A 17295-nucleotide genomic window follows, 5' to 3' on the forward strand; every position below is an offset into this window, starting at 1 on the left:
AATGGCGGGATCGTTATAAAAGAGGGCGCATGATCTCGTTTCAAGTTTCAAGTTGTCTCATGCGTTTTACATGTGAAAAAATATTATTATGATTGAGGTTACAAATGAAAATTTCAACACAATATATCCGCACTTGGAGTGTGCATTGAAAAATGCGAGTTTTATAGCAATTGATACGGAACTTACAGGTATAAATGGTGATCTCAAAAATAGGTTAGTTTGTACCCTGTTCCTGAACTACATGCTCAGGTAACATTTCAGTAAGTTGTAATGTTATCATTTCTCATGCTTGTCATTGCAGTTTGTTCGATTCCATAAACGAGCGCTATAAGAAGCAGAGATGCAATATTCAACCGTACACAATAATCCAATTTGGTATCACTGTGTTTCAACGAGTCCATAATGAAAATCAGTACAAAGCAGAGGCCTTTAATTTCTTTCTACTGCCTAGATCTATTCCATCGAAGAATAGGCAGATTGTTTGGCAAATTGCTGCCTTAGAGTTCCTGACTGCATATGAATTTGATTTCAACAAGGTATATGCATTACTTTAGGTTTTGAGAATAAAATACTGCTATTGACGAGTGATTTAAATTGAAATTATATTATTTTATTATGCTGTTAAAAAGTAAGAATGAGAATTCAATGTGTGTCAAAAACTTTCAGCATGTTTACAAGGGCATTTCATATTTAAACGAAACTGAGCAAGCAACCTTGCAGCAACAGTTACAGAAGAATGTGTTATTCCGCCATGTGGAGAGATCTGTCTCTTACAAAGAAGAAGATATTCTCAAAGATTATATCATTCAAGTATCTGAATGGTTAAATACAGCAAGTGATGAAACAAGCTCATTTAAAATTGACACTCCTACTCCAATTTTGCAATATCTTATGCACAAGGAATTAAGAAATCATTTCTTAAATGTTTGGACTTTGTCAGGGAATAATATGGTATATTAATCATTTTGCTTTTTACAAGAAATGTAAGAAAGGTTAATTATTTTTTTTTTAATCTTAAATCTTAAATCTAATTTTTTTTAGGTGACTGTTATAAAAATTCAACCAGATTCGAGAAAAGTTTTGGAACAAGAAGAAGGTTCTATACTGGAAAATGTATTACTTGAATCATATATAGGATTTTCAAAAGTGTTTAAACTTTTGGTTACTTTGAAAAAACCTATAATAGCACATAATGCTTTATTAGATTTTATGTTTATACATAAACAGTTTTATAAACCATTACCAGGTATATATAATATGATAATCCATCTTCACATATTTATAATACAATGTAATGGATGAAACTTAAACTATAATTTATGAATAATACATTTGTTGCAGAAAAATATACTGATTTCAAGAATAGCATACATCAACTTTTTCCAACAATTTATGACACAAAATTTTTAAGCTTTGAATTGAGAGAACTTCTTTCACCAGAAGGTAATTAAAAGAGTTATTATTAATGAAAAACAATTATTTGTATACATTTATGTGCATAATTTGAAATATATTAAAGATAATTTTTATTTTTTACAGAAAAATGGAAATTTAATTCTCTAAGTGGTTTAGTCCAATATTTTACAGAGAAACAAGGAAGGTGTATACTTGGATCGCCTAATATTAATCTCGTTAATAAAATAAATACAGATAAATCTGATAATATATCAGATGGTATGACTATTATTCTTTTTATGCATATTGATGTCATATAAGCTTATGATTAATTTATATCTTATAAAACTTATATTTTTTTTTAGTTATTGTTCCTTCGATGAAATATCACACTGCAGGATGGGATTCTTATTTTGCTGGTTATGTGTTTATTAGAATGATTCATGCGTTTTCTTTAAAACGTAATGAACAGTAAGTTATATATATATTATACAAAAATTAAAAGTCGATAATTATTTAATTTTATTTCTAATAAAAATATACATATATTAAAACACATAGCTATAATTAATAATTGAGGAAAATCTATTTTATGATTTCAGAGGTTTAACATTGAAGCACTTTACACATACAGAATTAATGAACAATGTAAAAAGTTTTGCAAATTGTATTAATATCATTCGTGGCAGTACATCACATTTGGTAAGAAAAATGCAAAACATAATTATGAATGAGATATACTCTGCAAAAAGAGAATATATATAACTGTATATATGTATTATATACTTTTACAAAAAGAAAACGACACATTATGAATTTCTCAGAGACTTGACGGACATGAACCTGAATCGACTCGACCTAAATGGCTTTATGTGAAAACGTTAGCGTCAAAGCGGATAACCGCCACGCAGGTATTATATTATTATTACAGATAGCATCTCAATGTAATTGATTATGTATGTAATGTAAATGATTATTCTAAGCACTCGTATATTACACACACATTATGCAATACAATCTCTTACATTATACAAATGTAAGAGATTGTATTGCCGATTAAAAGATGAATAATTTGTAATGTAGCCTGCATTGTTATGTTGATATGTTTGCAGATAGCTGAAAAAATGTCGACTTTCGGAACGGTTGATGTGAAGCAATGTACACCGCAGCGCGTGTTAGTTGCAGTAGCAAATCATAGAAGGTCAGTATCCTATTTTATCAAACTTTTTTCATTTTATATTTTTTTATTATCTTATATTACATGTTTATAATAAATAAATGTTAACATCCTTCACACATACAAATCTTATATGAGAAAAATAGGACGCTTTTATATATTGGAAAAGCAATTGCTGCCAATTACAACCAATTTCAAGATATTTATGAAATATCATAAGATTGCATTAATACAGTGTGCAAAAGAAAATTTTATGCTACACAAAATTTGCTATATTTAGTATTACTGCTTTATCTTTCATATCACAAATATAATTAAATAATCAGTTGCCCTGCAAGGAGGAAAAAGATAATTTATAGAGTAGTATGAAGCTACTTCGGTGGTGGAACTGTTTTGGATGCTTTCCAAGGGCACCCGTTCACACCAATGCATTACATAAAATGATTTAGTGTTTTCATTTTTATAGAAAACAGTTATTCTATCAAAACGTTCAAAATCGTATACATTTTCTTTAAAATGCGAGTGAATGAAAAATTCGTATAACGTCACTTAATATTATAACTCAAAATGAGATTGATAATATACTAGTCTTTTTTTCTGTAATAATGATATTAACAATAATAAAAAGAATAATTATATAATTCTTTTAATTTAGCAATGTGAAAAACAATATGGGAAATTGAAAATAAATTCAATATTTATTACTCAAACTTATGAAATTAGTGGAATAATTCAAGACTTTAAACAAAAAAACTCTTCTCTTTTCAATTATCTTTTATTAATTATTATATTAAGTAAAAAATGCGTGCATAATAACACGTTATAGATTATGCTTTAGTTAGAAGATTGACGAATTGAGCTATTCGAGAGGGAATAAGACTACTTTTATAATTTTATTAGTTTAATTATATAAAAGATAGACTGTGTCCTGCATCTATGCTATGTGACTGAGATTCATTACAATGTTACATTTAATTATCACTTTACATCGGCATTATCACACTCACCGACGAAGTTCACAACACATATGTTCGATAAAAGTTTATTTCTTTGGTCTGGTTATACGATCGATCTCAATCGACTGCGTTTGTCTAATTTAGATAATCTGTAAACACAAACCGTCGAATATTGCCAATTTAATGAATCCATTACAATTTCGCTTATTTTTCAAAGAGCCTCGTGTTGAGACTTTAAATGGGTTAAGTGTCTCGCGATCATTTAAATATTGTAATGATGCGGCAACGCACACTTTGATCTTTTAAATTTTTATTTGACAACATGAGATAATATTTTGTGTGATCTGATCTATCGATCTTGCCGAACACTGAGTTTTTTTTTTTTTCTCTTTATCGTTTATAAAATAATTTAATAAAAGGACGTACGCGCTTCGAGGATTTTTTTAAATCGTCTTTTTTATATTAAAATTAAGAACTGAATTTTCTCGTGAAATTACGTACGTTTTTCTTTTTTTTTTCATGATAAAAGTTTTCCGAATATTCAATGTACATCATACAAATAATTGACGCTGTCATGTGCGCGTAGGATTTTCTTCGTCATTGGCATCGTTCCCATCTTTATGTCGCTTTTACCAACGAACTTTTGCGGATATATTTACAGCGCTTATTAAAAGATCGCCGCTGTCTACACCACCGTGTGTACATTATTATTAACGGTCTATTATTATACCTGCTGTGTGCCACACGTGTGCAACTTTTGTCACGCGAAATTGGCTTAACGCGTAATTACGTTTACCTCGTCGAGCAGGTCGATCGAAACTGTCGCATCACATACATCTTCATCTGCGACGCAATGATCAAGAACGATTTCCTCGATCGTTTTACAGCGCACGAGACATATTGCAACACTTCAAGCAAAACAAGGAGCTATACGTTGTCCCTTATAATCCGATACGGCACTCACCTTCGGTCCAATTCGCCCTATGGTACGTATAAAAATCAATATGCTCAAAGTATACATGCTACAAAATATCTAACATAATAGTTTGATATTAATTTCGATAATAAATTGCTTTTCGAAATCAAACACATGAAACGAATCTCCGTTGCTGCTTAAAATAATTTATAGATTTATCTCATTATTTGTGAAAACTGCGGCGTTTAAATATGCAAGCAATTCTATTCTCTTATGGCTAGCATTCATTAATTATGTTTTATAAAATGTTTGAGAACTATCGAAAAATCTAACAACCGCACAATATTTTTGGAACGTCACGTTTTCACGTGCCACGTCGGTTTCAGAGCACATCGCGATGTCGTAATTAGGATTTTAATCGGTGGTCGATGCGTTGAGACTGATCCAATCCGTATTAGTGGTGAGACGCAGTGTTACGTCAAACAAATTAATGATTCTCGACAGACCGCAGCCGTGGTTCGCGAAATCCCCCAATTAGCGTGCGATTCGCGTTGCCAATTGTTGCGAAGGCATTATGACGACGTCCTGGTGGTCGATCGTCGCGTTACTTAACGCTCGGGTGAAAGACTCTGAGCAAGACGCCGCCGACGCTTACGGTTCTGCGATTTCCCGGCTCTATCTCGATCCTTACAATCGATATATATTAATCCACGCTTGCACATCATTACAACTCGCGTTCCGAGTGCAATATACCGAGTGAAAATGTTATATTTAGATTATCGTGATTACCATCATGTCTCGCGCCTCGTATAACGAAATTGAACACTCGGACATTAGAGATTTTCTTGATTTTTTTTGTCGCAGTTGTTTTTAGAATGCACAATTTCAAACTCTTTGTCATCGCGATGTTTTCCTTGAATAAAACTGCTTGTTCAAATTCCATGAATGTAAAGATGCAGTTATTCATCGAAATGAAATTATTCCTAAAACTATGCTTTAATTTTATATAAGTGTATCGTTTATAAATAAATTTACAATAATATTATTTTAATCTCAAAATTTATTTACATTACGAAAAATAATCTAACAGAATCATCGTTCACAATTTTATCACATATTAATTTTTTTTATTATTATTTGCACAAATACATGTACGTTGTTTTGTATCACATATAATCGATTTATAATGTAAATAAATGAAATAAAATTGAGATTAAAATAATATTATTATAATATTATTATAATATATATTTACTTGTAAACAATATATTTTATAAAATTAAAGAATAGTTTCCGGAATTTATTAAAGCGTAGTTTAATTAGGGATGTTTAATTTTGATAAATAATTGCACTTTTTCATTCATCATAGAATTTGGACAAATACATATGATATTTGTATCATATAATCGACTGATTTTTTTAAATATAGGGGCAGTATAGTCATTTCGAGTGGGATCTTCGTTTGGATGCTGCATCAAAAGCTTCAGAAAAACTCTTAGATAGTCTGTAAATATCTAAGATATCTAGGACAATAGTAAAATATATAATAATTAAGACTGGAATATTATTCTTATTAACATAAGTTTAAGAAAAAAGCATAAATTTTAAAACATGTATGTAATGCAAAAACACGAAAGAAATGTTTTTAATATAATAATGAAATATTTTAAACACTGGAACACGATTTTTTTTATCTTTAAATTATAAGACTTGTTGAAAGATTGATTTCCAAATTGATGAACGACTTAATTTTAACGATGTAACTATCATTAAAAGTTAGATTAACGACTCCGGAACACTCAACGTATAAAACTCCCATTTTCGACGAACATTAAAGTTATTCATGGATCCTGTAAAATCGAGCAAACAGAACATAGGGGACACAGTACAGGTCCGCCGAGGTACAGAAATGACAAGCATTTTACGCTTCCCCGCAATGTGCCCGTCGCCATTCTGTTTAAATTTAAGATTCAGCTCGGGAGCGGAATCTTTGCGGGAGTTGTTATTATTATGACTCGTGGCGAGAGCTCGGCGAGTTCTAAGTCGGCCGGAGCTTAAAGCTCGTTTTCGAACCGAGAGCAGGAAGTGCTTCTCCACGCTCACTTGCCAAAGAAACGCCCCCCCCCCCCTCTCTCTCTCTCTCTCTCTTTTTTCTGTCTCTCTCTGTAAAAAAACCAATTATCCCTACCGCGATCTCGAGCCGTCGATTATCACGCGTGTCCATCTGTCACATTTTTTTTTGTCAATATTTCCTCTCTTCCTTTCGTTCGACCGACCATCCCGAATCGTACCCTCGTGACGTCACGACATTCCACACATATGCTCTCGTCAAAAACGCTTTTCGCAACAATGTGCGAAGATTTATATGCGAAAAGAAATATGAGATAAACCCCTCGTAAATCTCGGCGTAAGGTAGGGAAGAAAACAATATTTTTTAACGTATTTAACGTTATGTAGACATACAGAATACACATCTTTCCAAGTACTCGTGTCTAAGTGCTTGAATATATCGAGAACAGAGAACGTCGACTACAGCAACGAACGATAATACATTCCTCGATCAAAGTGCTCAATACATGGGTACTTATCGCACTTATCACGAGGAAAAAATCCTACTAAGGCCACGTATGTCCGCAAAAATTTTCTCTGGCCGTTACCCAAGGCCAAAGCATTCGAAATAATGCGGTAGCAATTCGTGTGGGCGACCGGACAGTCAGCTTGGTCGTTCGCTGGTATCCGATGGCAGGTGTAGACTCCTCGGGGTAAATCCCTTCCCTCTCGTTCTTGTTCACGCGTCGCGCAGATGAGGTAAAGGTCGCCCGCGTGGGCTCAGACCTGGGGGCTATGGAATTGGGTTAATTAAAGTTTTGCGAAGTTTTCCACCGATAATCTCTTCATCCTTCGTCGGAACTTCAATCACGCGTACCTTGTGCTGATTGCGATCGCGAAATTGGTCTTAGTTGATCTTCAAAGTAAGACGAAGATTGGAGAATATAAAGCAAAAGTTACTTGGATGCAGAATCAGCAAATGTCATTTTACACCGGAAGTTTTATTCTACTGGAAGTTAATAAATATATTTTTCCATATTTTTTTTATTTTTATAATAAATCTCTTCGAGTTATGAAAAAAATACTAGAATACTTTATTAATTAAATATTTATATTTTTTTTATTAATCATAATATTGTTCAATTGTAGCATTTTAATCCAATAATCTAATGCGTTGAGAGAAGAATTGTATTAAGCTATCAATTTCATGTAATTGTACATGCGTAGGTGTAAAATTCTGGCGTACGGTCAACGTGTACAAATACAGAAAATATGACTTTGATATAGGCGGATGATATTTTTCAAGCTTATAAAACGAGACTCGCAAGCATACAATGCATATCTGAGGTTGAACATGTTCTCTTTTGAACAAGAGACATTCATAATTTTCAGTCTACTGAAAACATCCATCATAAAAATATGGTTGCATGTCATCGCAAAGTATATCATAAGCGATCTGTAAAATTGATTTTGTAGCCATTACGATCTTTCTGCGTGTCTTTATATACCATTGATCAATTCAACGTCAGGTACGCTGTTTTCTTCCAGACATTTCAATTTTTTAATAAGAAATATAAAAGAGAAAAAAATGTTAATTGCTTTAATGTCGAGTTATCACTAACAATAAATAAATCGATGATTTAATATTTTTTAGACTTTAGGTTAAAATCACTATTATTTCATTATTGAATATTATTATATATATTATTATATATATTCTATTGAATACAGATATAACTCTGTTATTTTAACTAACAATTTAATGATTTTTTTGTCGTTTTTCCGAATATTTGTAAGTTAAGAAATAATGCAAAAAGTAAAAGAGAATTAAAAAAGAATTCCATATTCGTCAAGAATTGGACATTTGAATTGAGAAACGATGAATCAGGAATATCTTACATAAATGATTTGTCTTAATATGTAACATGCGAATCATCAATTCAAAGTGGGACAAAGCCACGAGTATTAATGGAATTTCCCTGAAAATTGGCTGTCGCCCGACAATGTCGGATCCACCGAAAGCAACGCGTGTCTGTCTCTTCAAATGTATATCCTCTCTCCCTCCACTTTTCTCATCCCTGTTCATCTCATACATATATGTATATCCTTTATCTTCGTCCCCCTTTTCTTATTCTTTTCGCTCTCTCTTTCTCTCGCGCCCCCCGACCGAGCTCGTTCGCCGCCCGTAAAATCTGTATCTCGTGACTGCCAGAAATATGTTTTGCGAACCCACCTATCTGTTCGCCTTCACCTATCGGTCCGGTGCCGTTCCCAGGACGACGGAATCGCCCAGCACCGTAGAGATGATTGAAAATACTCCGTCGCGGGCTCCCCTCGGCGGATTTCGAAATCCTCGCCGATGCGGCATCGCGCCGCCTGGCATGCCTTTAGCACCTGTCGCATCGTTCGCAAACGATGATAGTAGAAATAGCCGTTATGCACAGACTACTGAAGTTGAGGAACGCGAATAAACGTAGGCGTGTCGAGATACTCTTTTTCTCTCTCTTTCACCATTTGCCGTTAATTGAAGGAAAAAAAAATTCGAGTTTGAATTATATTTTTTTAATCTATTTTTAGACACCTAGAAAATAAAAGTTCAAAAAATATCTGTATTAAAAAAATTTAGCTGTGTCCATCATCAGTTACAATTCTTAACGGATTTATACATTTATACTTCTATTAAAGTTTATATATATTAGTCTATTTTATATATGCGCGATATATATTTTTTTATATTTTATTTAATATAATGAAACTATATGAGATAGAAAATAATTAGAACCGAGTAAAAAACGCGAGAAGAAAATAATTGCAACAATAAATGATATGGCAACATTTAACGAACAGCTTAGATATCAAAAACTGTTGAAATAAAAATGATTAATATTGATATACTATATTAATATAATATTAAGTAATATTCATATTTTAAACGCGATTTTTTTCCACACTCTATATTATTATAGATTAAAAAAAAAAGTTACAATAATAATAAAATATATTAAAATAGCCTTTTAATACTTTTTATATGAAAGCCATCTATTTATATATGTCTCCGTGTTCGTTTATTTTAGAGAGAGATATATTATATAATCCGTGGATTCGATGAGACGTCTGTTAGATTACATATGCTGTCCCTCATTTCGATGTGTTTAGAAAACTAAACAGACGCAACAGCGAGAAGTTGAATACTCAACGATATACTGTCGAACAGCGCGTATGTGATGAAAAGAAATAAGATTGATTCTGTGCTAGTCAGACACACCGGGAATCCTCGTGGATAGTCCCAACGATTTCTTGTTCACAACTTCTCTACGACTATTTCGGTCCATAAGCTAAAAGGCGGAAATAGCCTAGCCTAGCCCCTGGCCTAGAGCGTAGGCTTGACCGGCCGTAATAACGGCTTTCTCAAGGATCCTTCGGGACGTTACATTCTTCTCGTGTAGATTAGCGCACATAGTAAAAGAATATTTTTTTATCTCATGTCCGAAAGAGATTGGAATGATATTATCGAAAAAGCGGTATTTTAAGAAAAATCGATGCTAAAATGGTCGAGGAAACTTGCAGATCAAAAAAAGAGGAAAAGAAAAAATATTGATAATATAGATATATATACTTTTGAAAGTAAATTACATGATTAAGATCAAAAAATAAATAATCAGTTGAAAAACACTCAATAATTTTGGTACTTTTATTATATATAACAGCGATCAATATTTTTTTATAGCATTCTAGATAAATTTACGTATCTGAAATCTAAATTGTTATAAAAATCTTGCAAATTATAAAAAATGGCTTATTTTAAAAGATTAGTTTTTATTTAAAAAAATTATCGTAGAATATACAACTGAAGAAGAAAAGAGAAGGGTAAGACGATATGTATTTTAATAATACAAAGAAGTCAGAGTTGACTCATATTTTTATCACCCCTAGTGAGCGTGTGATCGACAACAGCCCTTGCCCTCATATTAGACCTCAAAATGTTCTTCCTATCATTGCGTAATAGTGCATCTTTTGCATGCTCTTAAGAGGATGAGTCTACTTTGCCCTTTCCCAAGGCTTAAGATACCTTCTCTAAAGATCTTTACTAAGCCAATGAAGCACGGGGCAGTACATACATGATGATAAATAATAAATGCACCCTCTTTAGAGATATTATATTAATATTAATATTATATAATTAATATCCAATTATATTAGCACATCAAGAAATGTAATAAATGCGATTTCTAGTATACACTTATTTGGGAAGATAAACAGATAAAATTAAAAAAATTTATATATATAGGAAAACTTTACTAAAAAAAGGAAAAAAAGAAGTTTTGAAAAAAGATAATCTATAGATCTATGGATCTATTAATATCTCTGTTTGCATTTTTAAAGTCTGAAAGGACGTTTGTTCCGCATCCTCACGACTTCGCTTCTGTCCGAGCGATCTGTCACAACGTTATCACGGATCTCAGCTGTTCGTTATCGGGCTCGCGAGCCCGATAACTCGCGCCGATCGCGCACACTTGCGCGAGATCAGCGCCAAGTCCGACTTTGTGCGCGCGAACGCGTATCCTTGCGACTATTTTCGCGTTACGCGTTTCGACATGATAGATGAGACTTTTCTGCGTTTCATCGACGTCGCGCGTCGAGTCGCGCGGATCTGCCAAAGATTCCCCGGTACGGCGATGGAGAACGACGAATAATTTAGGATCACCTGTCGTGCGAGCGCAATCGTGGGGTCTTTCATGGAAAATCATTTTAATAAATTATTTTTTAGATCCTTAAAATTAAAATATTAAGCTCCTTTTATTCGTCTATTAAAGATACAAAGTTTTTTTTTATCGCGATTATTTTAGTCATGGCAAATTATACAATATATATTTTATTATTATTTTTATATTTTTTATAATATTAATTGTTGAATCTTTAATTGATTTTTTTTTCCTACACACATATTTTAACTTTATCGAATATAATATTTACATTCAATATTTTATGTTCAAATCACTTTCTCATAAATTTATTTTTAAAAAATCGTAGGTTAAAGAATATTTTTAAATTCCGATGAAAAATTTTGAACATGTACAAATTTGCGCCTTTTTTTAGAATTTGAAATATTTTTATGGGACGGAAGGGGTTATTTATTCCAGAACAGAAAATGATCATAAATCTATCTTTGGCATTAACAATAAATAAAGTAATTATACGATTTTCGCCTGTCTTGAAAATTCAGAGAAGTGCATCCGCTCGCGACGTCTTGCATCACGCAGCAGCCGCGATATTCATCGAGCCGTGACGTTGCCTTCATCAAAATGGATAGAGACCGATTTCAAAGTACGGTAGAATTCCTGGGGATGTCAGCACGCACAACTTAAGCACAACCTTCGTTCATTTGCTATTTTTGTTCTCTTCAAGCAGTTCTTAGCGGTACGTTTAGCATAAAAGTATGCGCTTAGAAATTTTAATATTAAAAAAATATGATCAAATTCTTTTTTTAACTTCTTAGATTAAACATAAATAGATTATCTCCAAATAAGTTTAATATTTTATTATTTCTTATATCTGCCTTCTTTTTTTAAGTTAAATTTAAAGAGATTTATAAAGACTCTAAAATTAAATTTAAGAAAATTAAAAAAGAGACCTATAAAAATTGTAGAATATTAGGACCAAAAAATGTTACATGTAAATACTAAATACAAACAGGACTTTTGTGTTTTTTTCTGCATATGCCAAAGAGACAAGCTATTCAATAGCGGTGTTGAAGACTCTTTTTAAATCTTTTTTTTTTCATAAACCTGTGACATTCATGCTTCTTATTGGTTGAATAGTTTGAAGAAATTGTCACAAGCCTGCATTAAAAATAAAATCTCTACGTTCGATGTGCAGTTTTGTATCATTGGTGGATGATGAAGTGGATGGCAAAGTATCTATTTTATTAGATCTTTTTTTATTATTGGGACAAAGCTGTGTCTGTTATAACGGTGTGCAGTTCTGCAGGTGCCTAGACGAGATAAATATATATGTCGCGATCGTTTATTGATACGACTTTTCTCTAAGGGGTGATCCTACTGTCCTTTATTAGCCTACGAGATATTAGATTTAAAAAGTACCTAAAGATATTTCAAATATCTAATAAAGACATATTAAAAAATAATAAAATGTTTTCAAAATAAACATGTCTTACGCTAATTTTAGTTTTCTCTGATATAAAGTTCTATGATATATTTTATGTAAAATTATATAAATATTATTATGATTATAGGAATATTTTGAAAATTTGTCGGACAAGGAAGGCCTATTAGAAATCGCATTCTCTCAACTAGTGAAAATACGGTAAACAAACTCTTGTTTTTTTTATTTTTAACTACTCTTCATCGTCTAGAAAGATTTAATTAAAACTAAATCTAAATGACGTACGTTTCCTGACTCTGTTTGTCAACGACACATTCATCACAGATGGTAAATATGTCATGTTTTAGAAGAGAGCAACTATGATTTACGTAGATCGATGAAGTGGAAGAGTATATGGACACGTGCAGGCTCGAAACTATATAGCGATCCACTTTGAATAGCCATTACATTCATACCGTTATGTATATCATCATGCTGCTGCAATTGCGTTGAACCTGTAATACTGGTCAAGTGCATCGACACTACAATGACATGGTAAAGATTGAATGTTCATATAGTCGTCGAGAAATTGTGAAATGAAAATTATTGTCGTTCTCGTATAAAACAGAATTTACGTTCTATCATTGTTATATTCGCATTTGATAAAGATTTCGGCTAACACCAATGCATAATTCAATCGAAAAAAAGATCGTCAAAGCTTTCATTTTTGCTGCGGATTTGATCAACTTTGCGCGATGAAAAAAAAAATTCAATTTTTTAATAATTATTAAATAAATAAATCTTTAAAATACTTGTATAAGTTTTCGGACATCAAATATAAAATATTAATGTTCTTTTATTTTTATTTTTTATTAGAAGCGCACGGAAAGCCACTTCGTTTACGTATACGCTAAAAGAGATCAGCGCGGCTAAATCCCGGGTTTAATAAATCAAGTCGTGATAGTGAAGAATTAATACCGCGTGTAACGCGACGGGACGGCGTGACCTGACCTACCCCAGAATTAGCGTGGAACTCGCTCCGATTCGAGTGATTCAACACGACGACTGTGTCATCGAGGAATCGCTATAGTGATAGAGGATGTTATCTATACACCCAACGTATGCATAATGCATACGACGCATTGATCAACAACGATATACAGATAGGGTAGATCGGTTGCGGCCACGTTAGATGTTAGGACTATATTTGGGACGTTGAGCTACGGCTACTTTACTGGCCCAGTTGGCCGTTGATCGGTCCCCCGGACCCCTACCCCCCTCCGCCCACTCCACGACCAACCATTTATTTTTAGTTAGGTCGCTAGCCGTGCACGTCGGTCCACCTAAGACCGACCGTGCATCGTAAATTGCTGCACAGGCTGCGAGCGGACAAGCTACGCGGACGTAGCTAACCAGCCGTGTTTATAATTAGCTCAATGTTACTCGTTCAAGATTTTACATAAGTAGGACCGATCCGAGTTAACCCTGAAAGCGATGCTATGCACCAGACACATGCGACTGTTCGGCGATCTCCCTCTTCGATCGGGAATCGATTCGCGTCACCGTTTGATGACGAAAGAGATGACGGCTAAAAATTACAGTCTGAATAATTGTGAAAAATTGTGAAAAATTGCAGATTAAATAAATGAAAGAATATAAAGCATAATTGAATGTTAATTTTCATCAAGAAATTTTTTCTTCAATAATATCATCAATGATATCATTAAGATGCAGAAAATATAGAAAGCTCTCGTGAAAAGAAAAATTAATATAATTTTTTTCACGATCAGTTATTTTATTGCTACCAAAATTTAAATCAATACGGTTTTTTTAGGAACAATCAGAACAGCAGAGACATTAATTACGATTAAATACAATTATTATTTCCGATAAGTGACTTGCGCGTTTCCTCGCAATGCCTCGTCATTGATTTATTCCTAATGTAGAAGAAATGTACACGATGACGGATCATATCATCCGCGTCTATATCACGCTAGGCAAGCATTCTTAATTCAGGCCTGTCATTTAGCATAAGCTTTACAAACTTGATAGACGTGTCTGACCGTGGAGACTTCCTACCGGAAGGAATGTCACGTACGTCGCGAGAGGCAAAGACCTGTGATGAATCGCATATAAATAAAGTCAGTACTTCGAGCCGATGTCCGTCAATTTCGCCCGTACATTAAAATGCTCTTAACTTGCACTAAAATGCTTTTAAGTTTGAATAAACAAACGGATTCTATAAAAAAGACATCCATAAAATTTGCGTGTACTTTTGAAGAATATTTAAATAAAATATACATAAGATTTATATTTTTTTATTTCTGAGAAATAAAAGTTACCTGACAGTTTAAATAATTTATATGAATATATTTGGAGAGTAAATCTTTATATATTATTGAAAAACATTTTTACAAGATAAATAATAAATTATAACGGCCAAACCTTTTGGTCAGTTTAATATCTTGTCACAATTTTGTCGGACATTACCATTGATTTTTCTACGCGGATTAGAGAGGCGCGTGCATTATAGAGATGCAAAGAGAGAGAAACAGAGGCCTAAAATATATTAAACTAATCTTTCCTCTATTACAAATTATTTGACAAATTTTTTATCGATTTAAATTTTCAACACAAAAAAAATTTATGAGTGATCAGCAAATATTTTTTTTTTTTTGTTAATATTGATTTTTTTATAAAAATTAACAAAGGATTTTGTACAGAAGACAGAATGCAGTAGTTTTGAAATACCTTTTTCATTACGGAAGTCTGTTTTCCGAGTGTTAACGTAGGCGTAATGCCATTAAATATGTGGGCGAACGGAAGAGTATTAATGCGTAGGACTGGATAGCTTATTGTTGGTAGTAGGAGCAATCACCCCTCAAACGAAAGGCTCGGCTTTGATTGCCAGTCTAGTTTCTGCATCCTTTTTCTTTCGCTCTTTCATACATATACGTTGATAAACAAATTTATGGAACGATAGTGTGCTTGCAATGCGAGTATATCAAGACAGTGCTGGCAAGAATACAAAATCATAAACCCTACAAAGAATGAACAGATCGGAATTTGCTGAAATTGAACTTGAAATATTTTCGAGAGTGTGAACTCTTTATTTTATTAAACTTACTTTAAATAATTTTTTATCACTAATTAAGAACAATTTTAATTTTGTTAAAACAGAGAGAAATAGATAAATATAATTTTATAATAAATATAAGCTTTTTTAAACTCTGAAAATGTTTCTTGTTAAATATGTAATATTGGGTTGTTAATTTTTATTAATTTCAAAACAATATTTGAACTTTCTCAAAATTTGTTATGTATCATAATATCATCTTAAAATTAATTCAAAATTAAACACAAAAAGATTTATGTGCGGTCATATATTTTTAAAATTTTTTATTTGACCGAAAAATCTTGGACAGAGCTAGTACTATCCTCCTGCAAGAAGGTGGTAGAGTTGTGACGGTAATTTCCGGATGCTGATAATCTTGTCAGACGTTGAAAGCGCCTTCAACAGTAACAGAACCTTTCTGTTCGGCGAGATAGAAGAGAGATGTGTGTGAACTACTCTTTGATAATATCCTATAAAATTTGACAAATGCGTCCTGTTGCTGATGATTTAAAATTGTCTTGGCGATCTCTCTTTGAAAACATCTCTAACGGAGTATAAAGCTATACGAGTCGTTTAGTGTCATGCCTTCATTCTGTCACTTTGAACGAGATCAAGTTGCAACGATCCCTCTGATTATGATTGAATATCATTAGAATTGCGCGGAATATTATATATAGCATTAAAATATAATGAGGATTGTTTTAAAAAGCATTATATAAAATATATCTAATTAAATTGAACAAAACAGTCTTTAAAATAGCTAATTATATTTTTGTGTATTTATTCACTTATGCCAATAATATTTTTAGTTATGAAATTATTTAAACTTGAAACGTCACAAAAAATTATTTATTAAGGAAAAATTAACTTCTTGAAAATATTCTGTATATTTTTCTTTTCCTTTATAATAGATTTATATTAATAATAAGATTTTAATAAACATTCTTGTTTTCGGCGAAAATCATTAAAATGTATTCTCGATCTTTGTCTAGAGATTAAATAGTCAATTCAATGTGGTATAAAACACGAGTGAAATTTATGATTGAAATAATCAAGTCGCAATTATTGATGCATGTAGATACGAATTTAAAAAAATATATGATCGAGATGAATGGCAGGCCTTTCATCAGCTTATATTTAAATTCATTTTAGGAAATGTTATGATCGATGGCTTGTTTTGTCTGACAAGTGATTTCATCATGGCTGTATAACAGTTCATTTATAATAAAAAATATTTATAAATAAATACTGATCTCTCTCTCTCTTTCTCTCTCTCTCTCTCTCTCTCTCTCTCTCTCTCTCTCTCTCTCTCTCTCTCTCTCTCTCTCTCTCTCTCTCTCTCTCTCTCTCTCTCTCTCTCTCTCTCTCTCTTTCTGTCTCTCTCTCTTTTTGTGTGTCGTCATCGATGCACGCGTGCCGTGTAATGCTTTCCGGTTTTATATTTAGATTGGCTTCTCTAAAATTCGCGTTAGTGGCGAATAAAGCTCGACGAAACACGTGTTCGGTCTGATAAACTATTAAAAATAAGGTTTTCAATCATATTGTCGCTATAAAAATGACATTTTTTTTCTTCTCCATCAAAGAC

At 32.5% G+C, this 17295-nt stretch overlaps 1 protein-coding gene and 1 long non-coding RNA gene across 3 annotated transcripts; both read left to right on the forward strand.

The window, feature by feature from the left end:
* Positions 1-6119, forward strand: LOC140672577 (pre-piRNA 3'-exonuclease trimmer). 2 transcript variants are annotated; one of them, XM_072904825.1, is made up of 12 exons: positions 78-213; positions 302-536; positions 667-951; positions 1042-1246; positions 1342-1443; positions 1540-1674; positions 1761-1866; positions 1998-2097; positions 2220-2306; positions 2508-2596; positions 4416-4514; positions 5874-6119. In XM_072904825.1, exons 1-12 carry the CDS (start codon positions 89-91, stop codon positions 5941-5943), a joined length of 1638 nt encoding a protein of 545 aa, XP_072760926.1. In that variant the 5' UTR covers positions 78-88; the 3' UTR covers positions 5944-6119. The 2 variants fall into 2 exon arrangements, 1 of the variants encoding a protein (XP_072760926.1); XR_012047920.1 differs by lacking the exon at positions 5874-6119 and having other exon boundaries at positions 1-213; positions 2194-2306; positions 4416-4462.
* A 5454-nt stretch (positions 6120-11573) lies between these two features.
* LOC140672502 (uncharacterized) lies at positions 11574-14897 on the forward strand. The gene is made up of 4 exons (XR_012047905.1): positions 11574-11911; positions 12747-12817; positions 12964-13150; positions 13472-14897. It is a non-coding gene; the product is annotated as an uncharacterized lncRNA (long non-coding RNA).
* The last annotated feature ends 2398 nt before the right edge of the window (positions 14898-17295 follow it).

The sequence above is a fragment of the Anoplolepis gracilipes genome, chromosome 13, assembly GCF_047496725.1.
Source record: "Anoplolepis gracilipes chromosome 13, ASM4749672v1, whole genome shotgun sequence".
Lineage (NCBI taxonomy): Eukaryota > Metazoa > Arthropoda > Insecta > Hymenoptera > Formicidae > Anoplolepis > Anoplolepis gracilipes.